We start from the raw sequence: 20,291 nt of genomic DNA, 5'->3' as shown, positions 1-20,291 counted from the left end.
TGCTGGCCAAGGGCCGTGCTGCTGCGACGCCGGGGGACAGTGGCCATGGGTGAGGTGTCCCCATGGCAGGATGTCCCCAGCCGGTGTCTCCAGCTGCCCCATCCCACAGCCATGCCCCAACCGTCCCCCGCTGCCCCGGCGTGGCACCGCACCACCGCAGGAGACCCTGAGGGCGGCGGGGTGGCAGCCAGCACAGGGGGAGGGGGACATGGCATCTCCCCCCGCGTGGGCTCCTGGCACGGCAGGGATCCCAGCGATGTTTTCCATCCGGAGGAGGCACCACGGCGCGGTGCCCGCTGGCACCCGCTGCACCGCCCCGGGCTCGCCAGCCGCGGCGCCGGGCGTCTCTGCCGGTGGCACCCAGCTGCGGGCACACCCGGCCACCACGTGCCACCGTGCCGGGCCACGTGCGCGCCGGCTTTGGCGATGCTGCACCCCCCCTTGCCCCGGACAGACGGACGGCAGCCGGCCCCGGGGGCTCGTACAAAAGGATCCTACGGTTTATTGGGGCGGCGGGGCCGTGCCCGGCCGGGTTACATCCAGCTCTACTGTCCGGTTAGCGGGGCGACGGGGCATGCGGCGGCGGGGTGGGGGGCCCGCCGCCCACGGGGGCTGCAGGCGGGACGGGGGCGCGGGGCGAGGGACCCCCCCGCCCGGGGCAGCCCCAGCCCTGCCAGGGTGGGGGGCAGCTGGGGCCCCGGGCGCACACACCGAAGCCCCCAGGGGTGAGGGGTAGCACCAGAATCGGGGCGCTGCGCCCGGCGAGGGGCCCCGGTACCCGGGTACCGAGCGTGGCCACCTCCCAGCTGGCGCGGGCGGCAGGACGGGGGGACCCCCGCCAGCAATGCCCGGGGCACCGGCAGCCGCCCCTGGGGGCGCGGGAGCCCGGGGGACAGGGGCAGGGCTCTGCCCGTCCGGGCGGGCGCCCACCCGGGGGGCTGCGGCGCCGGGCTGGGTGCCCGGGGGGCTGCGGCTTCGCCATCCTCCGGCCTCGGGGCAGGCGGGTCCTGAGTGGGGCCGGCCGAGGGTGCTGGGGGTCAGCGGCAGGGGCTGCGGCGCTCCGGGGGGGACCCTTGGGGTGGCTCTGCAGGGGCACAGTGGGGCTGGAGCAGTGTGTCCCCCTGCGCCCGCGCTGCCGGGGCTGGGGGCCACCCCCCTGCCCTGCCCCACACCGTCCCACCCACCCCGGCTCCCCTGAGCATCCCCAGCCCCACCGGGCCCCCCCAGCCCCACGGGGACCCCCCCAGCCCCACGGCCCTCACCTGGGGGGCCCAGGGCCAGGCTCTCCTTGTCCACGGCGAGCTGCAGCTCGGCTCCGTCGGGCAGCGGGGACCCGCGGGCACGGGGACACCGGTCACCGGAGCGCGTCCTCCGCAGCACCGTCTGGGAAGGGAGAGGGTCGGCACCGCGGCGGTGGGGCCGGGGGGGGGTCAGGACTCCCGGGGGGGGTCCCCAGCCCTCACCTTCCTGGCCAGGGGGCTGCTGGGGGCCGAGGCGCTGCTGTAGAGGCTGAGGCTGGAGCTGGAGCGGCTGGGGGACGGCCCTTTGGAGGAGGGGGCCGACGGGCTCCCCGCGCACCTGGTGGCCCCGAAGGCGTCTGGGGACAGGTACTTCTCGTTGATCTTCAGGTTGGTCCTTCCCTTCACTGGGGACGGACGAGGCGGTGAGCGGGGCCGGGGGTCCTGCGACCCATATGGGCACCACCGACCCCCCCGGCACGGGGACACCCACCACCCCGGTGCCAGAGAGCCGCGGGCACCCCGTGCCCGGCGCCCGCCGCGGGACACCCGCACCCACCTCTGCACGGGTCGTTCTTCACCAGGAACTCGTCCAGCGCGATCCAGCCCCCGCCGACCCGCACCATGAGGGTGCTGCGCAGGATCCGCACCATCCGCAGCTGCTGGGACTCCCCGAACTGCGGGGCAGGGGCGGGGGGTCAGCGGGGCTGGGGAGGGGCGCGGGGCAGGGACCGGCACCCAGAGCTGCCCCTCACCGCACCGTCAGGTCCCTCACGGTCCCTCCGTCCCCACCAGCGCTGCCCTCCCCGCTGTGCCACGGCACGTGGGGTCTGGGACAGGGGTCCTGGGGAGCCGGGGGACCCCAGCCCGGTGGGGGCTGCGCAGGGGGGGTCTGAGTGAGCCCGGGACGCCGGCTGGGCACTGGGGGCTGCCAGCCACGGCGGGGTGGGCACTTACCCGGTACCTGTTGGCGCTGATCTGCTCCACCTGGAAGCGCTTGGCACAGTTGCACTGGGCCACTTGCCTGTTCACCTGGGGAGGGGGCACGCTCGGCTCAGCCCCGCGGTGGGGCCCCCCCCCTCGCCTGGCACAGCCCCCCCCGCCTCGCACCTCGTCCTGGATGCGGTCGGCGTCGGCGGCGCGGCGCAGCGGGTCGCGGTTGGGGTGCAGGGCGCTCACGAACTCGTAGTAGTCGATGAAGCCGTCGCCGTTGGTGTCGAAGACGCTGGCCACGGCGTTCATCTCCAGCGCGTTGGTGGGGAACGCTGCGGGGCGACGGGCACCCTCAGCCCGCCGCCCCCTGTGCCCCCCCGTGCCACCAAACCCCGGCCCTGCTCCGAGGGGGATCGGGCCGGCAGACCCCGTCCCCCCTCTCCCAGCCCCGTGGGTGCAGCCCCATCCCCACCCCGGGGCACCCACTGGAGGCGAGGACGCTCTCGACGAACTCCCGCTGGCTGATGCGCCCGTCCTGGTCCCTGTCGATGCCGCGGAACACGTCCAGCACGCGGGACTTCAGCTGCCCGATCCACCGCACGTAGCGCGTCCTCCACACCCCGAAGTCGAAGCGCGAGAACTCCTCCAGCTCGGGGGGCACCGGCGGGCGTTAACCCCCCGCAGGAAAGGCCCCCGGACCCCCCCACGGCAGCCTGGGCCACCACGCGGGACCCACGCTCGCCCCCCGCCCTGCCCCCCCTGGGGCTGGCCAAGGGCGCTCTGCCCGGGACCCCCGGCTCGGGGTGCGAGGGACCCCCGGCTCTGAGTGGGAGGGGACCCCCAGCTCTGGGTGCGAGGGGACCCCCGGCTCGGGGTGCGAGGGGACCCCCCGGCTCGGGGTGCGAGGGGACCCCCGGCTCGGGGTGCGAGGGACCCCCGGCTCCGGGTGCGAGGGGACCCCCCGGCTCCGGGTGCGAGGGGACCCCCGGCTCGGGGTGCGACGGACCCCCGGCTCCGGGTGCGAGGGGACCCCCCCGGCTCGGGGTGCGAGGGGACCCCCGGCTCTGGGTGCGAGGGGACCCCCCGGCTCGGGGTGCGAGGGGACCCCCGGCTCTGGGTGCGAGGGGACCCCCGGCTCCGGGTGCGAGGGGACCCCCCGGCTGCGAGGGGACCCCCGGCTCTGGGTGCGAGGGGACCCCCGGCTCCACCAGGGGCTCTCCGACGGCGGGGACGGGGTCTGGGGAGGCTGCGGGGTGCCGCCTGCTCCATCCCACCCACCCTGGGGACCGTCCCCATCCGCGCCCGACCCGGGGGCTCCCACGGGCAGAAGCCCCCCGCGCCCCCCGCGCCCCCGTACCTCCCGCAGGCGCCGCAGGGCCGTCTCCAGCCGGTACTGCCGCTCCAGCGCCAGGAGCCAGAGCTGCTGCCAGCGGTGCAGGAGCTGCGCCGTGGGGGGGGTCTGGGGCTCCGGCCCCCCGAGGGGCACCGCGGGGCTGCCCTGCGCCTTCCCGGGGCCGCGGCGGCCTGCGGGGACGGGCCGTGAGGGCGCAGCCGGGGGTCCCGGGGGCGCGGGGGGCGAGGGGGGGGCCCTTACGTGTGGCCAGCCGGCGGGTGGCTGGCGCGCCCAGCTCCGTGGCCAGCTTGCGCTTGCAGCTCTGGGTCACCTTCTCCACGTCGGGCTGCTTGCGGCTCAGCTCCTCCATGAACACCTGCGGCACCACGGGGGCACTGAGCGCCTGCCAAGCGGGCCAGCACGGCCCCCGGTGTGCCCCAGGACCCCCGGGACCCTCACCGTGTGCCTGCCGGGTCCCTCACCGTGTGGGTCCCTCACCGTGTGCCAACCCCGGGTCCTTCACCCTGCGCCCCCCGCCAGTCCCTCACTGTGTGCCCCCCACGGGTCCCTCACTGTGTGCCAACCCCGGGTCCCTCACCGTGTGCCCCCCAGGCCCCTCACCGTGTGGGTCCCTCACCGTGTGCCCCCTGTGGGTCCCTCACCATGTGCCCCCCGCCAGACCCCTCACCATGTGCCCCCTGTGGGTCCCTCACCCTGTGGGTCCCTCACTGTGTGCCCCCCGGCCCCTCACCGTGTGCCCCCCGCGGGTCCCTCGCCCTGTGCCCCCCCGGCCCCTCACCGCGTGCTGGGCGCTGAGCTCCTCCAGCTGCTCGGCCTCCTCGGGCAGCGGCTCCCTCTCCCGCAGGCCCAGGGCCTCCTCGGCGGCCGCCATCCACTCCAGGAGCCGGGCCACCTCCTCGCGCTCGGCGGCCAGCCCGGCCGCCCGCGCCCGCAGCCGCTCGCCCTGCGTCTGGGCCCAGCTCAGCACCTGCGGCCGCGGCACCGCCATGGGGCACGGGGCACGGGGCTGGCAGCCCCGCTGCTGACCCCACACCGGCACCACGGGGGGCACACGGACGGGTCCGGGGTGGGGGTCCCCGGGACACGGCTCCCCGGGGCCTCCGTGCCAGGACTGGGTGGCATCTGCCATCTCACACGTGTGGAATGAGGAGCCACCGGCACGGTGGGACGTGGCCCGGGCATGGAGCAGCTCTGCTCCCCGCCCAGGGAGGGGTGCGAGGGGTGCCCAGGGAGGGGGGAGAAGGGGCACCCAGGGAGGGGGGGAGAAGGGCACCCAGGGATGGCCAAGAGGCACCCAGGGGTGGCCAAGGGCACCCAGGGAGGGATGGAGAAGGGCACCCAGGGAGGGGTGGCCAAGGGCACCCAGGGAGGGATGGAGAAGGGCACCCAGGGAGGGTGGAGAAGGGCACCCAGGGAGGGGGGGAGAAGGGCACCCAGGGAGGGATGCAAAGGGCACCCAGGGATGGCCAAGGGCACCCAGGGAGGGAAGCAAAGGGCACCCAGGGAGGGATGGGGAAGGGCACCCAGGGAGGGATGCGAAGGGCACCCAGGGATGGCCAAGGGGCACCCAGGGAGGGATGGGGAAGGGCACCCAGGGATGGAGAAGGGCACCCAGGGAGGGGTGGAGAAGGGCACCCAGGGATGGCCAAGGGCACCCAGGGAGGGATGGCCAAGGGCACCCAGGGATGGCCAAGGGCACCCAGGGAGGGGTGGCCAAGGGCACCCAGGGAGGGGGGGAGAAGGGCACCCAGGGAGGGGGGGAGAAGGGCACCCAGGGATGGCCAAGGGCACCCAGGGAGGGATGCAAAGGGCACCCAGGGAGGGGGGGAGAAGGGCACCCAGGGAGGTATGCAAAGGGCACCCAGGGAGGGGTGGAGAAGGGCACCCAGGGATGGCCAAGGGGCACCCAGGGATAGCCAAGGGCACCCAGCTCACCTCCTGGAAGCGGCTCTTGACCACCGTGACCCAGGACTTGATGGTGACGACGGCGTCGGGGTGGCAGGTGGCGAGGATCTCCTCCCCCAGCGAGACGATGCACTCCAGCTCCAGCTCCTGGCACTGCAGGGACTGCATCAGCTCCTGGGGGGGGCACGGAGCGTGGTACTGCCGGGTGCCAGCCCCCTGCACCCCCCTGCACAGCCTGGCACCGCAGGGACCTGCCTGCACCCAGGGCTGCACGGCCGCTGAGTGTGGGGTGCCTGGCACCCCAAATCTCCCCCCCTCAGGGCACCTGGGACCCCAAATCTCCCCCCTCAGGGCACCTGGCACCCCAAATCTCCCCACCCCAGGGCACCTGGGACCCCAAATCTCCTCACCCCAGGGCACCTGGCACCCCAAATCTCCCCACCCCAGGGCACCTGGCACCCCAAATCTCCCCACCCCAGGGCACTTGGGACCCTAAATCTCCCCACCCCAGGGTGCCTGGCACCCCAAATCCCACCTCAGGGCACCTGGCACCCCAAATCTCCCCCCTCAGGGTGCCTGGCACCCCAAATCTCCCCACCCCAGGGCACCTGGCACCCCAAATCTCCCCACCCCAGGGCACTTGGGACCCTAAATCTCCCCACCCCAGGGTGCCTGGCACCCCAAATCCCACCTCAGGGCACCTGGCACCCCAAATCTCCCCCCTCAGGGTGCCTGGCACCCCAAATCTCCCCACCCCAGGGCACCTGGGACCCCAAATCTCCCCACCCCAGGGAGCCTGGCACCCCAAATCTCCTCACCCCAGGGCACTTGGGACCCCAAATCTCCCCACCCCAGGGCGCCTGGGACCCCCAACCCCATGTCTTGGTGTGATGGGACCGACAGCTCGGTGTGGTGCATCCCGCACCCGGGCAGGGGCCAGCTGGGGCCGGCAATGGGGTGCCCCGGTGCCAGGATGGTGCCAGCCCGGAGGCTGGGGGTGGCAGGGGCTGGGGGGGGCTGCTGGGGACTGGCACGGACCTGCAGCTGGCCCTGGCACTCCTGCACCGCCGGCTCCTCCTCGGGGAAGGGGCCGAACTTGAGGGTCTTCTCCGCCTCGGCCAGGCGGCCCAGGAAGGCGTGAACCAGCGCGTGGAACTCCTCCGCCTGCCACCACGGCCGGGGCCCGCTCAGCACCCGCCGGCCCCCCGGGCCCCCGCCCGGCCCCCCAGCCCTGCCGCTGCTGCCCCCCGAACCCCCCGGGGCAGAGCTCCTCACCCCACTCGGGACCTGGGGCACCGGCTCCCACGGAGCAGGGCACCCCCACGGCACCCGCAGCCACCCCGCCCCGGGCACCCCGCGTGTGGGCACCCCGACGGCCTGGCACCCGACCAGGCACCTTGCGACACAGCCCCACAGAGCCCTGCAACGCACGGCCACCCACCGCCCGGGCACCCCACACATCACCCCACAGCGCAGCCACCCCACACATCACCCCACAGCACGGCCACCCACCGCCCGGGCACCCCACACAGCACCCCACAGCGCAGCCACCCCACACAGCACCCCACAGCACAGCCACCCCACACAGCACCCCACAGCACGGCCACCCACTGCCCGGGCACCCCACACAGCACCCCATAGCACAGCCCCACACAGCCCTGGGCACCCCACACAGCACCCCACAGCACAGCCACCCCATACATCACCCCACAGCACGGCCACCCCACACAGCACCCCACAGCACAGCCACCCCACACAGCACCCCATAGCACGGCCACCCACCGCCCGGGCACCCCACACAGCACCCCACAGCGCAGCCACCCCACACAGCACCCCACAGCACAGCCACCCCACACATCACCCCACAGCACGGCCACCCACCGCCTGGGCACCCCACAGCGCAGCCACCCCACACATCACCCCACAGCACGGCCACCCACCGCCCGGGCACCCCACACAGCACCCCACAGCGCAGCCACCCCACACAGCACCCCATAGCACAGCCACCCACCGCCTGGGCACCCCACACAGCACCCCACACAGCACCCCACAGCACAGCCACCCCATACATCACCCCACAGCACGGTCACCCCACACAGCACCCCATAGCATGGCCACCCCACACAGCACCCCACAGCACGGCCACCCACTGCCTGGGCATCCCACACAGCACCCCACAGCACGGCCACCCCACACAGCACCCCATAGCACGGCCACCCCCCACCCGGGCACCCCACGCCCCCCAGGCACCCGCATCCCTTCCCACGGGGCTGCCCCGCTGCAGCCCCCGACCGCTGTGCCCGGGGGTGCCCTGGCACTGCTGCTGCCCCCCCCAGCCGTGCCCAGCGCTGACCTGGCGCAGCGCCGCCTCCAGCCGGCCCTGCCTGCAGACCGAGAGGGCGCAGACGAGGTCCCAGCGGGCGCCCAGCTCCTCCAGCTGCTTCTGCAGCCACTGCGAGTCCCCGCAGCCGCCGCGCCCCACGTCCCGCACCCAGCGCCGCAGCATCCGCACGCCGCCCGCGCGCTGGCCCAGCTCCTTCTGGAACACCTTGGGGGGAGAGGGGGGACGTGAGGGGACACCCCATCGCTCCCTACAACTGCCTGCAAGGAGGGTGTAGCGAGGGGGGTCGGTCTCTTCTCCCAGGTAACAAGCAACAGGACGAGAGCAACCGGCCTCAAGTTGTGCCAGGGGAGGGTTAGATTGGAGATGAGGGACAATTTCTTCCTGGAAAGGGTTGTCAAGCGCTGGCACAGGCTGCCCAGGGCAGTGGTGGAGTCCCCATCCCTGGGGGGGTCTAAAGGCCGTGTAGATGTGGTGCTGAGGGCCATGGGTCAGTGGTGGCCTTGGCAGGGCTGGGGTAACGGCACTCGATGGTCTCAAAGCTCCTTCCCAACCCAAACAATTCTGTGATCTGTGACTCCTGTCCTGCCCTGGACGGGGGGTGCAGAGCCCGGAGTGCCCAGGGGATGCCCCAGGACAGGGACCCACCTTGTGCTTGTCCATGAGGTCACTGACCAGGTCCCGGTCCCCTGCGACGGGCATGTCCTCGCTGAGCTGCGGCTCGGCCCGGTACAGCCAGTCCATGAGGGCCTGCAGCGCGTCCGTGAACTTGCCCGAGAAGAGCAGGTTCTCCTCCAGCTTGTGCTGCCTGCGAGGACGGGCACGGGCAATCCCCATCCCCACCCCATCCCCATCCCATCCCCATCCCCATCCCCATCCCATCCCACCCCCATCCCATCCCCATCCCCATCCCATCCCCATCCCCATCCCCATCCCCATCCCCATCCCCATCCCCACCCCATCCCATCCCCATCCCATCCCCACCCCAACCCATCCCCATCCCCATCCCATCCCACCCCATCCCCATCCCCATCCCATCCCCATCCCATCCCATCCCCATCCCCATCCCCATCCCATCCCATCCCATCCCATCCCCATCCCCATCCCATCCCCACCCCATCCCATCCCATCCCATCCCCATCCCCATCCCATCCCCATCCCATCCCCACCCCATCCCATCCCCATCCCATCCCATCCCCATCCCATCCCCATCCCCATCCCATCCCCATCCCATCCCCACCCCATCCCCATCCCATCCCCATCCCATCCCCATCCCCATCCCCATCCCATCCCACCCCCATCCCATCCCCATCCCCACCCCATCCCCATCCCAATCCCCATCCCATCCCCATCCCCACCCCATCCCATCCCCATCCCATCCCCATCCCCACCCCATCCCCATCCCAATCCCCATCCCATCCCACCCCATCCCCATCCCCATCCCATCCCATCCCATCCCCATCCCATCCCCATCCCATCCCCATCCCATCCCCATCCCCATCCCATCCCCATCCCATCCCCATCCCATCCCCATCCCCATCCCCATCCCCATCCCATCCCCATCCCCATCCCCACCCCACCCCATCCCACCCCCCGTCCCCCCCTCACCTCTCCGCCGCCCACCCGCACAGCCCGTCCCAGCGCTCCTTCAGCTCCCCCAGCAGCTCCTCCAGCGGCTGCAGGTCCTGGGGGTGCCGGGCCCCCTCCCGCAGCGCCCGCCCGCTCCGCACCGTCGCCTCGTACACCGGCCGCTTCGAGCGCAGAACCTTCTGGAACGCCTGCGGGCAGCGGGGTCAGCCCACCCGCACCCTGGGCGCTGGCCCTGGGGGGCTGTGGGGAGACGCCAGCCCCTGCCACCCCCCCCGCCGGGACCCCCCCCCCAGCCCCACCTTGTGCTCGGCCAGCTGGCCCTTGAGCTCCTCCCGGCTCGTGGCCGCGTCCTGCGGCGCCGCCAGGCTCGGCTCCACCTCGTCCATCCAGTCCAGGAGCAGCCGCCGGGACTCGCTGAACTGCAGCGGGCACGGGGACGCCGTGGGGTGCCCGCGGGGTCCCGGCAGGGTCCCCGCCGCCCCAGCCTGGCACCAACCCCGTGCCCCTGCCCTGGTGTCACTGGCACGGATCCCTGTGGGACCTGTGTGGCACTGGCACTGGCATGGCTCCCTGTGGGACCTGTGTGGCACCGGCACGGCTCCCTGTGGGACCTGTGTGGCACTGGCATGGCTCCCTGTGGGACCTGTGTGGCCCTGGAACTGGCATGGCTCCCCGTGGGACCTGTGTGGCACTGGCATGGCTCCCTGTGGGACCTGTGTGGCACCAGCACGGCTCCCTGTGGGACCTGTGTGGCACCGGCACTGGCATGGCTCCCTGTGGGACCTGTGTGGCCCTGGCACTGGCATGGCTCCCCGTGGGACCTGTGTGGCACTGGCATGGCTCCCTGTGGGACCTGTGTGGCCCTGGCACTGGCACGGCTCCCCATAGGACCTGTGTGGCACCGGCACGGCTCCCTGTGGGACCTGTGTGGCCCTGGCACTGGCATGGCTCCCTGTGGGACCTGTGTGGCCCTGGCACTGGCATGGCTCCCTGTGGGACCTGTGTGGCACTGGCACGGCTCCCTGTGGGACCTGTGTGGCCCTGGCACTGGCATGGCTCCCCGTGGGACCTGTGTGGCACTGGCACTGGCATGGCTCCCTGTGGGACCTGTGTGGCACCGGCACGGCTCCCTGTGGGACCTGTGTGGCCCTGGCACTGGCATGGCTCCCTGTGGGACCTGTGTGGCACTGGCACTGGCATGGCTCCCTGTGGGACCTGTGTGGCACTGGCACAGCTCCCTGTGGGACCTGTGTGGCCCTGGCACCGGCACGGCTCCCCATAGGACCTGTGTGGCACCGGCACGGCTCCCTGTGGGACCTGTGTGGCACTGGCACTGGCACGGCTCCCCGTGGGACCTGTGTGGCACCGGCACTGGCATGGCTCCCCGTGGGACCTGTGTGGCACTGGCATGGCTCCCTGTGGGACCTGTGTGGCACCAGCACCAGGACCAGCACGGCTCCCTGCCAAACCTGCACCCTTGGCACTGGCACAGCTCCCCACTGAACCCACGTCCCCAGCACTGGCACGGCTCCCCGCCAAACCCACAGCCCTGGTACCTCCTTGGCTCGCCGCCGGGCCTCCTCCAGCGCCGCGCCGCGCTCCGCCGCCCGCTGCAGCACGCGGCCCAGCCGCTCCCGCGCCGCCAGCACCAGGCCCCGCACCGCGGCCCCGTCCTGCCTGGGCCCGCACTCCTGCAGCCGGCCGGCCGCGGCCTCCAGCCCGCCCAGCCTGGCCCCCTGCGCGTCCGCCTCCTGCACCAGCGCCTGCGCGGGGTGGGGGGGGTGGAAAAGGCCTGAGAGAGCATCGAGTGCCACCACCGACCCAACGCCACCACCGACCCAACGCCACCACCGACCCAACGCCGCCGCGTCCCTCAGCACCACATCGACACGGCCTTTAGACCCCCCCAGGGATGGGGACTCCACCACTGCCCTGGGCAGCCTGTGCCAGCGCTTGACAACCCTTTCCATGGAAGAAATTGTCCCTGATCTCCAATCTAACCCTCCCCTGGCACAACTTGAGGCCAGAAGGTCTCCCCTCAGCCTCCTTTTCTCCAGGCTAAACCCCCCCAGGTCCCTCAGCCGCTCCCATCACACTTGTGCTCCAGACCCTTCCCCAGCCCCGTTGCCCTTCTCTGGACTCGCTCCAGCACCTCAAGGTCTTTCTTGTCGTGAGGGGCCCAAAACTGCACCCAGGATTCGAGGTGCGGCCTCACCAGTGCCGAGCACAGGGGGACGATCCCTGCCCTGGTCCTGCTGGCCACACTAGTGCTGATACAAGCCAGGATGCTGGTGGCCTTCTTGGCCACCTGGGCACACTGCTGGCTCATATCCAGCCGCCACCGACCAACACCCCCAGGTCCTTTTCCGCCAGGCACTTTCCAGCCACTCTGCCCCAGCCTGTAGCGGTGCGGGGGGCTGTTGTGCCCCAAGGGCAGGACCCGGCACTTGCCCTTGTTGCCCCTCACACAGTGGCCTCGGCCCATCAATCCAGCCTGTCCAGACCCCTCTGCAGAGCCTCCCTGCCCTCCAGCACATCAACACTCCCACCCAACTTGGTGTCATCTGCCAACTCACTGAGGGTGCCCTCGATCCCCTTGCCCAGATCGTTGATACAGATATTGAACAGGACTGGCCCCAGTACCGAGCCCTGGGGGACACCACTGGCCACCGGCCACCCCCTGGCCTCGGCCGCACTTGCCTTGTGCTCCTGGATCTGCGCGGTGACGGTGTCGAGGACGACGCTGGGTGGCGCGGGGGACCCCAGCAGCTCCTCGGCCCCGGCCACCCAGCGCAGCAGCTCCTGCGCGGCGCCGTGGAACTCGGCGGCGGCCGCCAGCCCCTCGGCCAGGCGCTCCTGCGGGCACGGGCGGGCGCTGACGGGTGCCACGGCAAGGTGGGCACCCCGGGGCGGGCAGGGACACCCCCCTCGCCCCGCTCACCCTCCTCTCCTGCGCCTCGGCGCGGACGCTCTCCCACTTGTGCTCCAGGACGCGCAGGCTGTGCTCGGTGCTGCAGGGCCGGCCCGCGCGGCACGAGGCCAGCAGCCGCCGCAGCCGCTCCCGCACGCCGCTGTACGCCGCCTGCCTCGACTCCAGCTCCCTGCACAGCTCCTGCCCGCGGGGACCCCGGCGTCACCGGCCCACCGAGGGATGGGGACGGGGATGGGGACGGGGATGGGGATGGGGAGGGCTCCCGCTCCGTCCTGGGGAGCTGGAGGGGATGGGGACAGGGAGGGCTCTGCTGAGAGGCTGTGGGGACCCTGGTGTCACCATCCCACCAAGGGATGGGGACAGGGATGGGGAGGGCTTTGGCAAGAGGCCATGAGGACCCTGGTGTCACTGTCCCACAGAGGGACTGGGACGGGGATGGGGAGGGCTTCTGCTCCGTCCCAGGGAGCTGGAGGGGATGGGGATGGGGACAGGGACAGGGATGAGGACAGGGATGGGGAGGGCTCTGCCGAGAGGCCGTGGGGACCCCGGTGTCACCGTCCCACCGAGGGATGGGGACAGGGATGGGGAGGGCTCCTGCTCCATCCCGGGGAGCTGGAGGGGATGGGGATGGGGACAGGGACAGGGAGGGCTCTGCTGAGAGGCCGTGGGGACCCTGGTGTCACTGTCCCACCAAGGGATGGGGACAGGGACGGGGAGACTCTGCCAAGAGGCTGTGGGGACCCTGGTGTCACCGTCCCACGGAGGGATGGGGACTGGGATGGGGAGGGCTCCTGCTCCGTCCTGGGGAGCTGGAGGGGATGGGGACAGGGACGGGGAGGCTCTGCCCAGCTGAGGAGGGGAGAAGGCAGAGAGGGGCAGGCTCGGGGCACCCAGACCCCGCCAGGGGACACCCAGGGATGGCGAGGGGGGCCCGGCCCAGCCCCGGTGCTCACCAGGTGCGCGGCCAGCGTCTCCTTGGCCGTGTCCGGGTGGCCCCAGGCCGGCTTGGCCACAAAGAGCTGCAGCTCCACCTGCTCCAGCCACTGCAGCAGCTCCGTCACCTCCAGCGTGATGTCCTGCACCTGGGGGGCAGCGGGGGCTCAGGGCAGTGTGGTGGGGGGCTCAGGGTGGTGTGGTGGGGGGCTCGGGGGGTCTGGGTGCCCGTACCTGGCTGAGGTTGTTCTCCAGCTGCAGCTGCCGGCTCTCGGTCTCGCCCCGCACACGCTCCCAGCGCTGGCCCAGCTGGCGCAGGCTGTCCCGCAGCCCCTCGGTGCCATCCCGCAGCCCCTCGGTGCCGTCCCGCAGCCCCTCGGTGCCATCCTGTGCCCCCCCCGCGCCCTCCCCGCAGCGCAGCAGCCTCTGCCCGGCCTCGCTCACCGACTGCACCGTGCGTGCGTGGGACAGCACGTCGTTCCGCAGCACCTGGGGGCGCGGGGACACCGGCACCACTGGCACCACGGGCACCCTGGCACGGGCACCCTGGCACGGGCACCCCACGCCGAGCCCTGAGCCCTCCCAGGACACCCCCGGTGCCCCCCGCCAGGGCTGCCACCGCAGCACCGCCAGCCCCTGGGGATGGGGACAGGGGGGATGCACCGGGAGGGGGATGGCACCCAGGGGAGATGGCACCCGGGGAGGATGGCACCGGGGGGGGGATATGGCACCCAGAGGGGGATGGCACCCAGAGGGGGATGGCACCCAGAGGGGGATGGCACCTGGAGGGGATGGAGGATGGTACCTGGGGAGGATGGAAGATGGCACCCAGGGGAGGATGGAGGATGGCACCCAGGGGAGGATGGAGGATGGCACCGGGGGGGGGGATGGAGGATGGCACTGGGGGGGGGATGGCACCCAGGATGGCACCCAGGAGAGGATGGCACCCGGAAGAATGGCACCCAGGGGGGGACGGAGGATGGCACCCAGAGGGAGATGGCACCCAGGGGGGGATGGCACCTGGGGGGGGATGGAGGATGGCACCCAGGGGGGGATGGCACCCAGGATGGCACCCAGGAGAGGATGACACCCGGGGGGCAAATAGCACCTGGGGGGGGACGGAGGATGGCACCCGGGGGAGGATGGCACCCTGGGAGGATGGCACCCAGGGGTGCCCCAGAGCTGCCCCCCAGCTCTTGCCTCTGCGGGGCACGGGGCGGGTGCCAGGCACCATATGTGCCACTTTGCAGCCGGGAGGTTGCCAGGACGGGGCACGGATGGGGCCAGGGTCACCCCTGGGCACGGCACGACCGGGACCCCCGTGCAATGGCACACAGCAGCACCGTGCCGTGCCCCCCCCGGGGACGTCCCTGTGAGGCCCCCCAATGGCCCTGGCAGCCGTGGGACCCCCCCGTGGGCCCCCCCCGTGGCCCCCCCAGCCCCCTCCCGTGGCCACCCGCACCTTGTGCTTGGCCAGCTCGATCTCGCAGCCCGGCAGGTCGGGGCGCAGGCGCGGGGGCCCCCCCAGCTGCTCGCCCACGCGGCCCAGCCACTGCAGCAGCTCCTCCAGCTGGTGCTGGAACTGCCCCAGCCCCAGCAGCGCCGCCTCCAGCTGGTGCTGCCGGCGGGCACCCGGTGTGTGGGGGGGGGGGACGGGCGCCCCGACCCGGCACCGGGCACCCACGGGGCACCGGGCACCCACACAGCCCCGTGCACCACCCAGCACCCACACGGCACCCCATGCACCCGCACAGCCCCCACCCAGCACCCCCATGGCACCCCAGGCACCCGCACAGCACCCCAATGGCACCCCACGCACCCACCCAGCACCCCCATGGCACCCCATGCACCCACCCAACCCCCACGCACCCACCCAGCACCCCCACAGCACCCCGTGCACCCACACAGCCCCCACCCAGCATCCCCATGGCACCCCAGGCATCCACACAGCCCCATGAACTCACCCAGCACCCCCATGGCACCCCCACGGCCCCCGCCCAGCACCCCCATGGCATCCACATGGCCCCCACGTACCCACACGGCCCCACGCACCCACCAGCACCCCCATGGCACCCCCATGGTACCCCACGCACCCACCCAGCACCCCCACGGCATCCCACGCACCCACCCAGCCCCATGCACCCACCCAGCAACCCCATGGCACCCCATGCACACACATGGCCCCACACACCACCCAGCACCCCAGTAGCACCCCAGGCACCCACACAGCACCCATGAACCCACCCAGCACCCCATGCACCACCATGGCCCCCCATGCACCACCCAGCACCCCCATGGCACCCCCATGGCACCCCATGCACCCACCCAGCACCCCCATGGCACCCCATGCACCCCCACGGCCCCACACACCACCCAGCACCCCAATGGCACCCCAGGCACCCACACAGCACCCATGAAGCCACCCAGCACCCCATGCACCCCCATGGCCCCCCATGCACCACCCAGCACCCCCATGGCACTCCATGCACCTGCACAGCCCCGTCCACCACCCAGCACCCCCACGGCACCCCACGCACCCACATGGCCCCACGCACCCACTCAGCACCCCCTTGGCACCCCATGCACCCCCACGGCCCCACACACCACCCAGCACCCCAATGACACCCCACGCACCCACCCAGCACCCCCATGGCACCCCCATGGTACCCCCATGCACCCACCCAGCCCCCACGCACCCACCCAGCACCCCCATGGCACCCCATGCACCCCCACGGCCCCACACACCACCCAGCACCCCAATGGCACCCCATGCACCCCCACAGCACCCCACACAGCCACCCAGCATCCCCATGGCACCCCAGGCACCCACACACCCCCACAGCCCCCCCCACCCCCAGCACCCCATGGCCCCCACACCCCCACCCCGCCGTGGCTCTGGCCTCGTGCCGACAGCCCAGGTGCCCCCACCACCTCCCCACGCCCCCGTGCCCGGCCCAGCGGCACCCACCCCCCCTGCCCCGCACCCGGGGCTGCCCCCCCCGTACCTGCCGGCCGACCACCTCCTCCTCCAGCCGGTCCCAGCGCTGGCGGAAGGCGCCGAGGGGGGCGGGGGGGTCCCCGTGCCCCGCGCCCGGCGGGTGCCGCAGGCTCTCGGCCTCCACCTTGCACTGGTACAGCTCCCGCTTGAACTCCTGCGGGCGGCACCGTGAGCGGGCACCGACACAGGGGCTGCCGGGCCACCAGCCATGGCACGGCACGGCACAGCACGGTGTGGCATGGCATAGCACAGCAAAGCATGGCAGGGCCAGGTCTGGCACCCACTGTGTGGTTTGGCATGGCATGGCATGGCACAGTGTGACAGAGCTGGGTCTGGCACCCACTGTGTGGTTTGGCATGGCATGGCATGGCACGGTGTGACAGAGCTGGGTCTGGCACCCACTGTGTAGTTTGGTTTGGCATGGCATGGCATGGCATGGCATGGCACAACACAGCATGGTACAGCATGGCACTGCACAGTGTGACAGAGCCAGGTCTGGCACGCACTGTGTGGTTTGGCATGGCACAGCACGGCACAGCATGGCACGGCGTGGCACAGCATGGCACAGCACAACACAGCATGGCATGGCACGGTGTGGCATAGCGTGGCACAGCACGGCATGACAGAGCCGGGTCTGGCACACACTGTGTGGTTTGGCACGGCATGGCACGGCACAGCTTGGCACAGGCTGGCACGGGCAGCCGGGCCCAGAGCTCGTCCCCGTGGGGATCGGGGGGCCCTGGTGTGTGGGCGCCTTCTGAGGCAGGATTTGGCCACCCCGGGCAGGACTTGGCCACCAAGCGCCCACCGTGCCCATGGGGGCACCAGCACCGCCCAACGTGCCCCCCTGCCCCCCCCGCTGCCCCCCTGCCCCGCGCCAGGACCCACCTTCAGCTCTGCCAGCTGCCCCCGCAGCGCGTCGGGGTCGCCCCCCACCAGGAAGCCCTCGGCCACGCGCCGCTCGGCCGCCTCCAGCCACCGCGCCAGGCGCTGGGGGGGCGGGCGGTGGGGCGGGGGGCGCCGGGGGGCGGCAGACCCCTCCCCACCAGTGCCACAGCAGGACACGGGCACCGCCCGACCCGCTGCCCCCAGCCCCACAGCCCCCGGCCCCGCCGCCCCACTGCCCCCAGACCCAACCGCCCCACGGCCCCCAGACCCACAGCCCCCAGACCCAACTGCCCCACAGCCCCACTGCCCCTGGCCCCAACTGCCCCATTGCCCCCGGCCCCAACTGCCCCACAGCCCCAGTGCCCCCAGCCCCAACTGCCCCACAGCCCCTGGCCCCAACCACCCCACAGCCCCCCAGCCCCACTGCCCCCGGCCCCACAGCCCCCAGCCCCAACCACCCCACAGCCCCCAGACCCACTGCCCCCAGACCCAACTGCCCCACAGCCCCGAGACCCACGGCCCCCAGACCCAACTGCCCCACAGCCCCAGTGCCCCCGGCCCCAACTGCCCCCAGCCCCAACTGCCCCACAGCCCCACTGCCCCTGGCCCCAACTGCCCCATTGCCCCCAGCCCCAACTGCCCCACAGCCCCCAGCCCCAACCACCCCACAGCCCCCAGCCCCACAGCCCCACTGCCCCCAGCCCCAACCACCCCATTACCCCCAGCCCCGCCACCCCACAGCCCCCAGACCCACAGCCCCAACTGCCCCACTGCCCCCAGCCCCACTGCTGGACCCACTGCCAGGTCCCGCCTTTCGCCATGCCCAGGGCCCCCCCCAGCCCCCCCCAGCCCTGAGCAGGGCCGGGGGTCCCGCAGCGGTGCCCAGGCCCCCCCAGCAGCCCCCGCGCCCCACCTGCATGGTGTCCCGGTAGCCCAGGGCCACCTGGAGCTGCTCCTCGAGGCGGGCGCAGCGCTCGGCCCACACCCGGCTAAGGCCGTGCCACGAGGAGTAGAGCTGCGGTGCGGAAGGGGGTAGAGGCACCGGGGGGGTCAGGGCATAGGGGTCAGCGTGGGGTGCCGGGGGGCACGGGGGTCAGTGGCACCGTGGGGGGGCTGGGGGGGCAGGGGTCAGTGTGGGGGGGCCGGGCATGGGGGTCAGCGGCACCGTGGGGGACCAGGGGGCGCGGGGGTCAGTGGCACCATGTGGGGGTCAGGGCATGGGGGTCAGTGGCACCACGCCGGGGTCTGGGCACTGGGGTCAGCGACACAGGGTGGGGGTCAGGGCGTGGGGGTCAGTGGCACTGTGGGGGGTCTGGGCACGGGGGTCAGTGGCACCACGTGGGGGTCAGGGCATGGGGTCAGTGGCACCGTGTGGGGTGCCGGGGGACACGGGGGTCAGCGGCACCACGTGGGGGTCAGGACGTGGGGGTCAGTGGCACAGGGTGGGGGTCAGGGCACGGGGGTCAGTGGCACTGTGTGGGGGTCAGGGCACGGGGGTCAGCGGCACCATGGGGGGGGTCTCTGGGCACTCACATCGTCCAGGCTCTTGGTGACGTCGGGCTTGTCGGGGTCCCCGCAGGCGGACGTCAGCTCCACGCCCAGGGTGCCCAGCGCGTCCAGCTCGCCCTGCAGCGCGTCGATCTCCTCCCGCAGCGCCTGCGGGGGGCCAGGGGGGTCGGGGCTGCCCGTGCCAGGGGGGCTGTGCCCATGCCATGCCCCCCCCGCCCCGTACCTGCATGGTGTGGAGCCGGGCGCGGATGTCCTCGGGCTCGCCGCCGGCCTCCTCCAGCCCCAGCACCAGCTCCCGGGTGTCGCCCAGCGCCAGGGCCAGCTCGGCCAGGCCGTGCCAGAAGCGCTCGGCCAGCGCCAGCAGCTCGGGCAGCCGCCGCTCCTGCTCCTGGCAGCGGCCCCGCAGGTGGCCCCACAGGGACAGCAGCTCGCCCGCCCGCTCCTGGAGCCCTGTGGGGCACGGGGCTCAGCCGGGGGCACCGCGACACGGCACTGGGACACCCCCGGGGCTGGGAGGCGCCGCGGTGCCCGCACGCCCGTGCCGGTACCTGTGGCCGCGGCCTCGCAGCCGGCCGCCCGCATGCTGCCCGCCAGCTCCTCGCCCTGCGCCCGCACGCTCTCCAGCGCCGCCCCCAGCTTCTCCAGCTCGCCCAGCGCCAGCCCGTTCTCCCGCACCCGCTCCCGCAGCAGGGTGGCATCGGCGCGGGCCGGGGGCTGCCCGTGCAGGCGCCCCCGCAGCCGCTCCAGGCACTCCCGCAGCAGCTCCATGCGCTCGCTCAGCTGCGGGACGGGACACCGGGGGGGTCACCAGAGGGGCAGCCCTGGGGGGACCCCGCGGCGCCGGCGCCGTTACCTGGCCGTAGCGCGGCAGGGCGTCCTCCAGCAGCGCGGCCGCCTGCCCCGCGCGCTCCCGCAGCCGCCCGTACCGCTCCTCCGCCGCCCGCCAGCGCCGCGCCAACGGGGCGCCCTGCTCGGGGCTCAGCTCCGCCAGCTGCGCCGACACCCGCTGCAGCGTGCCCAGCAGCGGCCGGTGCTCGGCGATGGCCTCCCGCAGGCCCTGCGGCACGGGGAGGGGCACGGGGGGACGTGTCCTGGGGCTGCCACCACCCTGACCCCGCACCGCACCCCGGCTCTGCTCCTCGGGCGCGTTGGGTGCCGCAGCCCCGCGGTCCCCGCTCCAACCCGTTGCAGACCCCACGAGGGGCAGAGACTGTCCCTGCCTCCCCCTTCAAGGGTTGTTTGAGTTGGGAAGGACCTTTGAGATCATTGAGTCCACCCGTCACCCCAGCACTGCCAAGGCCACCACTGACCCATGTCCCTCAGCACCACATCTACACGGCTTTTAAATCCCCCCAGGGATGGGGACTCCACCACTGCCCTGGGCAGCCTGTGCCAGCGCTTGACAACCCTTTCCAGGAAGAAATTGTCCCTGATCTCCAATCTAACCCTCCCCTGGCACAACTTGGGGCCAGAAGGTCTCCTCTCAGCCTCCTTTTCTCCAGGCTAAACCCCCCCAGGTCCCTCAGCCGCTCCCATCACGCTTGTGCTCCAGACCCTTCCCCAGCCCCGTTGCCCCCCTCCTCCTCGCCCACCCCGTGCCCCCCCTCACCTGCAGCAGCGCCTGCTGCTCCCTGAAGCCCTCCACGCTGATGGCGCTGGGGCAGAGCCGC

The 20,291-nt window shown here is 72.8% G+C and overlaps 1 protein-coding gene across 1 annotated transcript; it reads right to left on the bottom strand.

Moving 5' to 3' along the window:
* Positions 1 to 575: 575 nt before the first annotated feature.
* On the bottom strand, positions 576 to 19,526 carry LOC137661623 (microtubule-actin cross-linking factor 1, isoforms 6/7-like). Its single transcript, XM_068397228.1, has 29 exons — positions 19,475 to 19,526; positions 19,170 to 19,401; positions 18,845 to 19,071; positions 18,646 to 18,768; positions 18,026 to 18,127; positions 17,113 to 17,214; positions 16,232 to 16,378; positions 14,689 to 14,844; positions 13,461 to 13,715; positions 13,247 to 13,375; positions 12,303 to 12,473; positions 12,062 to 12,217; positions 10,918 to 11,124; positions 9,661 to 9,780; positions 9,380 to 9,549; positions 8,420 to 8,579; positions 7,784 to 7,978; positions 6,469 to 6,594; positions 5,461 to 5,604; positions 4,304 to 4,492; positions 3,766 to 3,880; positions 3,529 to 3,695; positions 2,658 to 2,820; positions 2,349 to 2,503; positions 2,196 to 2,270; positions 1,798 to 1,915; positions 1,464 to 1,645; positions 1,263 to 1,383; positions 576 to 1,084 (listed from the first exon to the last, which is right to left on the bottom strand). The coding sequence occupies exons 2-29, from the start codon at positions 19,387 to 19,389 to the stop codon at positions 1,038 to 1,040; spliced, it is 4,242 nt and encodes a 1,413-aa protein (XP_068253329.1). The 5' UTR covers positions 19,390 to 19,401; positions 19,475 to 19,526; the 3' UTR covers positions 576 to 1,037.
* Positions 19,527 to 20,291: the final 765 nt, after the last annotated feature.

The sequence above is a fragment of the Nyctibius grandis genome, chromosome 3 (genome assembly GCF_013368605.1).
Source record: "Nyctibius grandis isolate bNycGra1 chromosome 3, bNycGra1.pri, whole genome shotgun sequence".
NCBI lineage: Eukaryota > Metazoa > Chordata > Aves > Nyctibiiformes > Nyctibiidae > Nyctibius > Nyctibius grandis.
Note: the sequence above shows the minus strand (reverse complement) of the source record. Positions and strands in the feature narration are given on the sequence as shown.

Coding starts and splice junctions, on each gene's coding strand:
- LOC137661623 (XM_068397228.1), bottom strand. CDS start 19,389: ATGGAGCTGCTGCGGGAGTGCCTGGAGCGGCTGCGGGGGCGCCTGCAC. Junction 14,845..16,231: donor AGGAGGTGGTCGGCCGGCAG/GTACGGGGGGGG, acceptor GCCCGCCGGCAG/CACCAGCTGGAGGCGGCGCT. Junction 3,881..4,303: donor AGCTCAGCGCCCAGCACGCG/GTGAGGGGCCGG, acceptor GTGGTGCCGCAG/GTGTTCATGGAGGAGCTGAG.